The following is an 11,064-nucleotide window of genomic DNA, read 5'->3' on the forward strand; positions in this document are numbered from 1 at the left end:
CAAGAAAAGTGCCACATTAAAGCATTGCTTTTAGGTGTTCAACTGGCATTTCCACTTTAACTTAGGAAATGATAGGCACTAAACAGTCCACTTCCATACTATGCAGTCAGCAACAATCACAAAATTGCATAGTTCCTTCAAATAAATGGGGGAAGAAAAGACCAGGACATATTCTGAGAAAAGCTAACACCAAGAAAATGTTTTAATTAAACTACAGAAACAATGGTTATAATACAGAATATTCATCAGCAAAAAGATACACCATGTTATAAGTACTTACAAAGTTACAACCATTTGCTTCCTTAACATTTTCCATGTTAAGTTCATACATGTAGATATGATCAGATTTACCATTTTTAGGGGTAAGAGGGAAAAAAGGTGTATTTATCATCAGCTAGATGTGCTCACTGTATGCTCCGTTATTTATATGCAAGGCCCGGGTGACTGGAAGTGCAGTTGTCAGGCATTTTAATAAACTGGACAGCCATTTGTTTCTGCACGACAAGGCATCTTTACACAGGAGCAATCGGGAGAAAACAGGAAACAGCCAAGCACTCTGCACTGCAACACGCCACCTTAACAGCTAACCAGCATTACTCAACTGCTACACAACTGCGCCTAGTGCACAAAAATACATAAGAGAAGAGATTAGAATTGTGTTTGATAAACAATCCTTTCAAAAAATCAAGTCTTTTCACCTGAAAAGTCTTTATACAAATTTGGGTTCAGATTACCATTTAGATCTGAAGGTAAATAACATATACAAATTTACACCAACTTTTGTAGGTTTTTAATTTTAAGGAATGAAGGCAATGCTGAGTCAATCTCTCGACAGCTTTAGGCTGTGTGTAATGGCTGCACACGTTTTCCTTAAAAGTCAGGAGGCCACAAATTAGGTTACCAATCTGTTTAATTTCAAACAAAAAAAGTCAGCACTATGTAACAAAATGAAATTTTACCTCAAATATCCAAATCCAATAATGAAATCTGAAGTCGTTCACCTCACTAAATTACAAGAAATTTGAATAACAGCAACAAAATGGCACATAAAATGAAGTTTGCCAACTGAGGCAAAGCTTAAACAAGTAAAAAGTTAGACAAATGTTACAAAATAACCTTTTCAATAGCCAGTTGCTTGTTCCAAGGACTCTTCTTCGATGGACTGAGTATGTGGTCCTTTTTCCCCAAGTCCTCCGTTTACACTGCTTGCCGATACATCTAGGTTTGAAAAGAAAGAAGTTCAGCTCACCTTCCATTAAAGTGCACATGGTTTCAGTTTCAGGCATGTACTTACTAAGGCTCTGGTGAAACCAGTAGGGTACAGAAATGTTCCACCCAGCCATGTTTTTTAAAGGCCCAATTAGGAAAATTTCACAAAGGCTACCATCAGCATGTACAAGTTTGAATTTACATATTCCTGGCCAAATAACCAAGGTGAAGAAAGGTAAGGGGAAGAAAAAAAAAAAAAAAAAAGAAAAAAAAAAAAAAAAGGGCTGTATCCAAACAAAAACAACTCGAAATCAGAGAATTGGTCTATATTTCATTAAGATAAATTGTTTCAAATGAAACATTGGTAATTGAGAATACTACTTTAATATCTGAGCTACTTAGGGCCCTTTCCTTTTTAAAAAATAGGACCAAACAATTTAAGAGTTAAAGACACACTATCCTTTCCCCACCCAGTGCAATACCTGTAACTTTCTTTTGGGGTTCCAAATGTTCACTGCTTGTTATTGCAATTCGTTTGCCACATCCATTAGAATATGAAGTCCCAGTCAGTACAACAATAGTTGAACTGATTGTTTCTCTAAGAGGATAGTGCATCTTTAACATTTAAAGACAAACCTGCTCCAATACACGCCCACAGAAACTGGTCCCTGGAGGATCAGCCAAATCAGTTAAAATCTGCAATACTGGCCAATATTCTTTTATCAAACAGGAGACCGCAGCTTTAAAGGGGGAAAATGCAGACGTTGGATAAAAACAGCAAGAAATAGTCATTTTCATTAATAGGTCTCAAACAGTTTATGAAACAGCCATTATTATCTAAGCTTCATACACATCCTTTCTGCAGACCCCTCTCTTCAGTATTACTCCCAAAGGTGAGTAACCTCCGAGCAGCACTCCTAACGATAGGAGTCATTCTTACATTAACACGGCTCAAAAAGACCTACCCCAAATCCCATTTATGAATTAGGGTTATGTGTCTCGGATTCCCAGACATTACCATTTTCTTAAGAGGACACCGCTCCTTCCTCTTCAGGACTCTTAGGAGGACTCTTCGATCGCGACCTGGATTTGGATTCCCTCTTGGACACCGGCGGAGGACTCCTGGACCGAGATCGGGACCTGGACCGCGAGCGAGATCTGGAGACCGAGGAGGACTTGGACTTGGACCTTCGCGCGGATCTGGACTTGGAGGTCGACCGAGAGCGAGAGCGAGTGCGGGACCGAGACTTCGAGCGGCTGTAGCGAGATCGGCTGCGGGACCTGGAACGGCTCCGACTCCGGGATCGGCTGCGGCGACGCCGCCTAGGGCTGCAGGCGGGACGAGCAAGCACAGCGGGGTTAATTCCAGGCAGCGGGGCCGGCCCCGCCCGCGCGCTCCCGCCCAGGCCGCCATTATCTCGCCGCCAGACGCCATTTCCCCAGTCGCGAGGCGGGGTCCTCCGCCCCGCGCCTCCCACACCCCGGCCACTCCCGGGTCGCAGACGGCGGAAGCTCGCGGGGCGGCCGCAGGGTCCGAGACGCGGCGTGCAGCCCCCGCCCCGTCCGGGCCCGCACCACGTGCTTCGCCGCGGACCTTTGTGAGGCCGCCCGGGTCTCCCGCGCGCCCCGCCCCGCCTCCCGCGGTCCCCTCAGCCCCGTTTACCTGCGGCTCCGGCGTCCGTAGCCACCGCCCCCATACCTGCGGGGTGGCGGTCCCCGGCGGCTGTGGTGTGAGTCCGGGGGGCGGCCGTAGCGCGCCATTTGCACCCGCAGCTCGCGGCCGTCCAGCACGGCTCCGTCCATGGCATCCATAGCGTCCTCGGCGTCCCGCTTGTCGTGGAAGCGGACGAAGGCGAAGCCGCGGGACTCCTTGGTGTAGCGGTCCCGCGGGATGTACACGTCGCCAACGCGCCCGTACTTCTCGAAGACGCGCCTCAGCGTGTCGGGCGAGGTGCGGTAGGTCAGGTTGTCCACCTTGAGGGAGGTCATACCCTCCACATCGGGAGGGGGGCGACCGTAGCTCATGGCTCTGACTGGCGGCCCGGAGCCCCACGAACTGGCGCCGACTTCCTCAGCTCTGGGCGGTGCGACGCCGCGCCTCTTAGGCAGTTGCTTTCCGCGTGGGGACGCTGGGAAAGGCCTTGCAGGAAAACAGGGCAGACAAGCTCCGCCAGCGAGCGCACCTGAGCAACAACTGAGCGGGTGGCCGGCCCCAGCGCCCGTTTATATCGCTCCTCACAAAATGGCGCCCGCGCCACCCGGAAATGAAATCCTCTGATTGGCCTGCCGTGCCCCCCCCGTAACGTCCATGACGCGCGCCCCGCCCCTACCCGAAGCGCCTGCGCACAGCCCGGCGGGCGGGCCAAAAAGCGCGGAGTCACGGCTGGAGGGAGGGGGAGCGGAATTAGCGGGCAGTTGGAAAGCCCGCGAAACGCTTTTTCCGCCTGGGAGGCCGAACGACCGCGCTCGGGCAGGAGGAAGAGGAGGTGCTCCCCATCTGGGCTCCACCTTCTTTTCATGCCAATACTCAAAGTTCACGCCCCTTTTCTGCTCAGCCGTCAGCCCCGTCTGTGAGAAGGGTGCTTCTGCCCTCATATGCCTCTCCCTGTGACCCCGGCCCCTTCAGACTCCGCTACGTCGTCTCTCGGCCCCGTCCAACAGCTCCTGACTACTCTTCGCCGGGGTCTGCTTCCCAATTCCCTTTCGCCAGAGCCCGCGAGCTCAGTCGGCTCTGCGTCCTGGCGGTGGGGAGTTCTCGCGGAGCGCCTGCGCGTGCCGGGCCATCCGGGACTACGTTTCCCAGCGGGCCGAGCGGACGGCGCCGATGCTGCGGTCAGGTGACCCGGTCGCCTGACCGCAGTGAGTGAGGCCGGGAGGGCGGGGCCGCGCCGGCTGCTGGGGCTCGCCCTTGGCCCTTTAATCCCCTTCGTGGGCCGCTCAAACTGGAGCGGCCACGTTCTTGGGGCTTCGCCGGGGGTTGTGCTCTTCCGTACTCGGATCGCTTCTTAGGAATATTCTAACTGCCGGTGGGGAGAACTGCGCCTTAAACCTGGGATTCTGATCCAGGAACTGGAAGTTGACAGCTTGGCCGCCTGGCTCCTGCATCTGCCTTCTCCACTCACCATCTCATTTCTTTCTCCAGGATTGTCAGTGGCTTCGCCCCGAGGAGAGCTGACTGCCCTGGGCTGCTGCCTCCGGCAGAGCTGAGCCAAAATGTCCCCGGAATCTAAAAAGCTTTTCAACATCATTATTTTAGGAGTTGCCTTTATGTTTATGTTCACTGCCTTTCAAACTTGTGGAAATGTGGCGGTGAGTTGGAATCTGTCCTCCCTCCTTTGAAGTGCCCATCATAATGCATTACAGAAATGATAATAAACGTTAATTATATCTAATAGCGCGCTTTAATTGCATCTTTTATTTTTCCCACCCAGGCTTCCTCATTTGTTATGATTAGGTTTGATTTCTTGTGTCAGACATTCTCTTATATGGGGGAGTTAAGCATTACCGTTTATCTGATTTGATTAGGGGTTTGGATGTTAACCTATTTTATTTCTTGTCTGCATTAAGTTCTTCCTTAGTACTTGGATGGTTAAGGAAGGAAACCCAGGCGTAGTTACAGCTGGTTGTCCTCCCCCGTCCCTGTCATTGGTTTGCCTTCTCCAGTTATGTTGTCCTTTTTCTTTTCTCATAATGGACTTCAGTGTTAGGTACATTATGAACTTTTACTTTATTCTCTTGCTGAGTACTTGGAGTCACACTTCCGAAGTGGGGGAGGGAGACTGGAAAACGTTTTCGTTGATGAGTTTTATCTTCCACACAGCAAACTGTCATCAGGAGTTTAAATAGCACAGATTTTCACGGCAGTGGATATACCAGGTATTGTACCGTATGATTGATTTTGTTTTATATTTAACAGTAGTTGCTTAAATCTGATCAGAATCACCAGCAATAGAATATTGCGATTGAATTAGTGGTGATTGCATTTTCTCTTCTCCGTACCTAGACTGAGAGAATAAAGTTGATGAGTTTAGGTTTCCTGTGGAATTAGACACTAGTTTTGAAATCCTGACTTTACAAGGTATTTATTGCACTGTTATCTTAGGCAAGTGTTTCCACGAGCCCAATTTCCTAGCTCAGACAATGCGTCTCTGGGCACAGTGCGTGGCATTGAATAAGCACTCTAGTATTGTCATGATTAGAATTCCTAGTCCTGAACAGAAGATGTTGTGATTCTTGAACATTTGGTTCTTCTGGTTTTGTAATTTCATAACGATTAATATACGTATGTCAGGAGCTTTTAGATTTTCGTTAAGGTGTTTAGTCCCAATTTTACAGATGGGTAAAATGAAAAGATCTTCATAAGTCACTAGAACCTTGTGATTGGAGCTGGGAATGTAATATGTACCGATATATATGCCCAAACAGGTTTTTCTTTTTTAAAATTAGATTTTTTAATTGACAAATGAAAATTGCATATTATTTGTTGTGCAGAACACGTTTTGAAATACGTGCCATGGAATGGCTACATTGAGCTATAGAAACAGGTTCCTAATTTCTCTAGAGTTAGAGATTGGATCATGGAACCCCCCTCAACTCCCAACAAATCCATAACTTATACTTGGTTCTTTATCCCTATCCTAAGCCTTGTATGTCATATTTGAGAATGAAGGGATGTTACTGTCCATTTTTCTAAGTGATTAGTAGCACAGCTTTTTGTACTTCTTTGTCTTCACGTGTGTTCTAAAGAACAAATGCAAAAACACATTTGATATTTGAGAGATTCATAAAAACCAAAGAATAATTTACTTTGGATTTATGAATAGTGTCTAGTAAATGAATTCAGGGCCTTTGAAATGGTTTTAGTCACACTTCATTCAAGACGTATGTACTAGGGCTGGGTCAGTAGTAACTGAGTAATGTTCAAGTGAGACCATTAGGTTGAGTTAAATAAATTCTGGCTCAAGCAAGTTGTAACTCTGTGCTGTTATTTATAGCAGAGAAATGTCATGAAGCTGCCAGGAGTTCTAGGCTAAGTTTGTAGGGTAGATTGGTGGACTAGGGCCTCTGGAATCGTGCAATCCTGGCTGGACATTCACCAGCCACCGAGCTGGACTTTTGGCAAATTACTTAACCCCACTGTATTTCCTTTTTCTGTTCTTTAACATGAGGATAATAACAATATCTTCTTTGTAGTGCTGCTAGGATTAAAAGAGAAAATATGTATAAGGTACTTGGCACAGTTCCTATTACTATGACTTACCAGTATGTAAAAAATGTATTGTTGTAGGCAAACTGATCCCAAGGCACAGTTGGGGGGGCTTCAATATTTTGTACAAATGAAAACTTTTATATGGTATTGAATTTAATGATATGACTATCATAAATTCTGACTAAAGAATATGAGTGTTTATTGTAAAATCTGTAAACTCAGATGGATTTTAAAAAGTGACACAGTGTACAAGGGCTTTGTTCTTTTTTTTTTTTCCGATTTGTGTATTATATGTGCAGCATGGCTATTATCTATGGAGTGTTCTCTGCTTCAAATTTGATTACACCGTCAGTGGTTGCCATTGTAGGACCTCAACTCTCTATGTTTGCCAGTGGTTTATTTTACAGGTGAGTAGTGTAATCTTGCACTTATTTAATTAGAACACTTTTCAGGATCTTTCAAGTAGATAGTAAACTTTTCACAGTAATTTATAGACTTGGACTGAATAAAATATAAGTGGTGTTTTAGGAATTTTGGCTCAGCACTTGTTGCTGAGGGATATCATATTCTAATGTGATAGGATGTATCTATATCTGCTTTTGTTTCACTGTTAATAAAAATAGTATCCAAAAGTCTCTTTCTATGAGGGTTGAAAAGAACCGTCTATGAAATAATCTTATTTTCTGTCAGTTGACTGAAAATAAGTGGGGATTCAAATGAAATAACTAAATCTTTCTCTGAACTCTAGAACTATAGTTCCATGATGTGCTAAGCTCTTGGCAAAGAACACTGCAAACCTGCAAAATGTCTGATTTTACAAATTTGAAATAATAAATTATGGGCCAGGCACAGTGGCTCCCACCTGTAAATCCCAACACTTTGGGAGGCCAAGGTATTGCTTGAGCCAAGGATCACTTGAGTCCAGGAGTTCGAGACCAGCCTGGGCAACATGGTGAAACCCCATCTCTACCAAAATAAAAAAAAATTAGCCGGGTGTGGTGGCACATGCCTGTAGTCCCAGCTACTTTTGAGGCTGAGGTGGGAGGATGACTTGAGCCCAGGAGGTGGAGGTTGCAGTGAGCTGTGATGGTGCCCCTGCACTCCAGCCTAGGCAATAGAGTGAGACCCTGTCTCAAAAAAATTAATTAAATAAGAAATGAGAAACTTGATTGTGTTCCGTTTTTCAAAACTGGAGCGATCCTTTATAGGTTGAGTTTTAAAAGAAGAGAATGTCAGAACTGATTCCTAGAAGGCATAATTGGCACTCTATTTCAGGTATCGTTTGACTATAATACCTTGACCTGTTATATTTTAGCATGTACATTGCCGTTTTTATCCAGCCTTTCCCATGGTCCTTCTACACAGCCTCTGTTTTCATTGGAATTGCTGCTGCTGGTAAGCATTTTGATTTTTAACTTATCTGCTTTCTTTTCTGGGGCCTATCTAACGGTATTATTTATGTGTTTAGTATGTAACTCTAAGTGAATTTCTTTCTCTTGATAAACTTTTGGGTTGAATTTTAGTGCTTTGGACAGCACAAGGAAACTGCCTGACAATAAATTCGGATGAGCACACCATTGGGAGAAACAGTGGAATTTTCTGGGCACTTCTGCAGTCTAGGTAATTCCCCTTTTGAAGTTCAGTCTTTCCTTTCTTTCTTTTTTTTTTGTCATACCATTTTTTAGGTCTTTGACAATTTGGATCTTCCATGTTACGTGACTTAAGTTCTAGCTAAATGTGACATGATTCCAATTTTATAGAATTGCTTGTAATGATGGCTGAGTATGCTGGCTCACTAGCTACTCAGGATTATTTATACCAATACTGAATATAGCATACTAAAATTTTTTTTTGAGACGGAGTCTCGATCTGTCGCCCAGGCTGGAGTGCAGTGGCCGGATCTCAGCTCACTGCAAGCTCCGCCGCCCGGGTTTACGACATTCTCCTGCCTCAGCCTCCCGAGTAGCTGGGACTACAGGCGCCCGCCACCTCGCCTGGCTAGTTTTTTGTGTTTTTTAGTAGAGACGGGGTTTCACCATGTTAGCCAGGATGGTCTTGATCTCCTGACCTCGTGATCTGCCCATCTCGGCCTCCCAAAGTGCTGGGATTACAGGCTTGAGCCACCGTGCCCGGCCCATTTTTTTTTTTTTTTTTTTTTAATGAGACGGTGTCTGACACTGTCACCTGGGCTGGAGTGCAATGGTGTGATCTCGGCTCACTGCAACCTCTGCGTCCCAGGCTCAAGCAATTCTCCTGCCTTAGCCTCCTGAGTAGCTGGGATTATAGGTGCCCGCCACCACACCCGGCTAATTTTTTTTTTGTATTTTTAGTAGAGACGGGGTTTCACTATGTTGGCCGGGCTGGTCTCGAACTCCTGACCTTGTAATCCGCCCGCCTTGGGCTCCCAAAGTGTTGGGATTACAGGCGTGAACCACCACGTTTGGCCTTAATGTTTTCTTAAGAAGAAAGCAAAATGGCTATTCTGCTCTTGACTGTTGGATTTCTGGAATCTCTCCTGAGGAATTACCCTCATGAACCGTGCCTAAAATTTTGGCCTTGACAAGGCTTAACAAATGCAAATGTTACATTTTAAACGGTTATATATTAAGAAACTAGTGTGTAAGTGAATGATTCTTCAGGAAAGTATGCTAAAGAAAGTATCTGATTAGATGCAGATAACTAAATCATGGATTTTTGGAAACAGATTCTTTAAAATTTAGCTTAAGCTTATTTCCAGGGACTCATTTCCAGAGTTGCAGTAAATCACATGTTTCAAAGTGAGTCAATTCTTCTTTGAAGGGTGCCTCTGAATCAGGTTACTGTCACATGGAAGGAGTCTGAATTCCATCTGGGGCAATTAAGTTTATCAGAGTCCAGATGAAGTTGATACTTTTAAATGATCCAGGACAGGTAGATACTTTAAAAATGATGTCCTTGTCTCTCCCTCTCTTACAACAAATAATGGGAATAATTATTTTTAAAAAACCATAAATATTAAAATAATTTCCCAACATCCTATCCTCCCTTTTCTTCCCCCAGCTTGTTCTTTGGAAATCTCTACATATATTTTGCCTGGCAAGGGAAAACTCAGATATCAGGTTTGTTTTATCCACATTGCTTTTTTCAGATATGTTCAAAGCATAATAAGAGTTATACAGAAATACCCATTATTGCTTTATTCAAGCATTGTTCTCATGAACCCTGACACCTCAAGTTCTTGCAGATTTTAGCTTTTAGTAAGCCTTTTCCTTGGTTTATATTATTCATTATTATTATTTTTAAGACAGTTTCACTCTTGCTACCCAGGCTGGAGTGCAATGGCGCTATCTTGGCTCACTGCAACCTCTGCCTCCTGGGTTCAAGCAATTCTCCTGCCTCAGCCTCCCAAGTGGCTAGGATTACAGGCCTGCATCACCACTCCCAGCTAATTTTGTATTTTCAGTAGAGACGGTTTTTCCACGTTGGTCAGGCTGGTCTCAAACTCCTGACCTCAGGTGATCTGCCCTCCTCACCCTCCCAAAGTGCTGGTATTACAGGCCTGAGCCACCGCTCCCAGCTTGGTTTCTATTATTAAACTAGGATTATAGGTTATGACTATGCTTTAAGTGGCATCTCAGGGTCTAAGGGGAGGTTATGCTCTGCACAAGCATACGAGAATACTGTGCACGAGTATATGGTTCTCAGAAGACTTCTGGATGCTCAGTTGTTTTCTCTGGACCCTTCTTTGATTAAAAGAAGGCAATTAAGGCCGGGCGCGGTGGCTCACGCCTGTAATCCCAGCACTTTGGGAGGCCGAGACGGGCGGATCACGAGGTCCGGAGATCGAGACCATCCTGGCTAACACGGTGAAACCCCGTCTCTACTAAAAAATACAAAAAACTAGCCGGGCGAGGTGGCGGGCGCCTGTAGTCCCAGCTACTCGGGAGGCTGAGGCAGGAGAATGGCGTGAACCCGGGAGGCGGAGCTTGCAGTGAGCTGAGATCCGGCCACCGCACTCCAGCCTGGGTGACAGAGCGAGACTCCGTCTCAAAAAAAAAAAAAAAAAAGAAGGCGATTAAGCTCTTGTGCTGTTTTTCTTTGCTTATTCGTATTTCTCTAACTGAAAGACAAAGGTGAAGGTATCCTATTTATCTCCTTTTCCTAAGTTTTTACTGATGCATTAAAGTAAAAATGTAACGAGAAAGTGTGTTGACAGTTATAAGCAACCCTTGTACCATGATACTAATTCTGGAATTGTTTGGTCGATACTATCTAGTTTCTTCTTTTTTCTCCTTAGAGAGTGACCGAAGAACAGTGTTTATTGCGCTGACGGTAATTAGCCTTGTGGGGACAGTTCTGTTCTTTCTCATTCGGAAACCAGATTCTGAAAATGTCCTAGGAGAAGATGAGTCTTCTGATGACCAGGACATGGAAGTCAACGAGTAAGATGTTGGGAACATTCCATTTTATTTTAAAATAGATTTTGAGTAGATCTAGTCTAGAGATTACCCACCTGTTTAGCCCTAACTGATATCCAGTACTCTCTGTATGTTACCACAGGCAAGAAAAGGAAGAAAATAAAGGAGGAGCTGCGAGGGAGGAAGGAAAAAAAGGTCACCAGAGGAAGGGAGGTGGTGAAAAGGTGCACAGGGAATTTTGAGTCTATT

General features: G+C 44.9%; 2 protein-coding genes and 1 non-coding gene across 39 annotated transcripts in view; 1 reads left to right on the forward strand and 2 right to left on the reverse strand.

The window, feature by feature from the left end:
• Window positions 1–174: 174 nt before the first annotated feature.
• On the reverse strand, window positions 175–3,405 carry SRSF2 (serine and arginine rich splicing factor 2). Of its 6 annotated transcripts, XR_001440593.3 has the most exons (5): window positions 2,873–3,405; window positions 2,228–2,538; window positions 1,846–1,949; window positions 1,117–1,218; window positions 175–618 (listed from the first exon to the last, which is right to left on the reverse strand). XR_001440593.3 is itself a non-coding variant. In NM_001190739.1 (4 exon segments), coding segments are annotated over 2 exon segments (666 nt in total). In that variant the 5' UTR covers window positions 3,235–3,331; the 3' UTR covers window positions 962–1,218; window positions 1,846–1,949; window positions 2,228–2,234.
• MIR636 (microRNA mir-636) lies at window positions 2,524–2,622 on the reverse strand. Its single transcript, NR_032659.1, has one exon. It is a non-coding gene; the product is annotated as a microRNA mir-636 (primary transcript).
• The window catches only part of MFSD11 (major facilitator superfamily domain containing 11), a 52,757-nt gene continuing 44,294 nt past the window's right edge, over window positions 2,602–11,064 (forward strand). For 14 of the 32 annotated variants that reach the window (XR_013407316.1, XR_013407308.1, XR_013407309.1 and 11 more), the window contains exons 1-7: window positions 4,071–4,518; window positions 5,030–5,085; window positions 6,718–6,825; window positions 7,734–7,813; window positions 7,942–8,038; window positions 9,458–9,516; window positions 10,695–10,839. Coding sequence is in view for 21 of the 32 variants with exons in the window: in XM_077972975.1 (XP_077829101.1) it covers window positions 4,423–4,518; window positions 5,030–5,085; window positions 6,718–6,825; window positions 7,734–7,813; window positions 7,942–8,038; window positions 9,458–9,516; window positions 10,695–10,839 (641 nt within the window). In the remaining 11 variants the exon portion in view is untranslated. The other 18 variants (XR_013407315.1, XM_077972982.1, XM_077972973.1 and 15 more) reach the window with 8 other exon arrangements.

The sequence above is a fragment of the Macaca mulatta genome, chromosome 16 (assembly GCF_049350105.2).
Source record: "Macaca mulatta isolate MMU2019108-1 chromosome 16, T2T-MMU8v2.0, whole genome shotgun sequence".
NCBI classification, from domain to species: Eukaryota; Metazoa; Chordata; class Mammalia; order Primates; family Cercopithecidae; genus Macaca; species Macaca mulatta.

What these genes read in the sequence shown, in the direction of transcription:
- SRSF2 (XM_015120341.3), bottom strand. Translation starts at nt 3,234, where the DNA reads ATGAGCTACGGTCGCCCCCCTCCCGATGTGGAGGGTATGACCTCCCTC. An exon ending in TACGGACGCCGGAGCCGCAG is followed by an intron (nt 2,539 to 2,872) that starts GTAAACGGGGCT and finishes TCCCGCCTGCAG; the next exon opens with CCCTAGGCGGCGTCGCCGCA.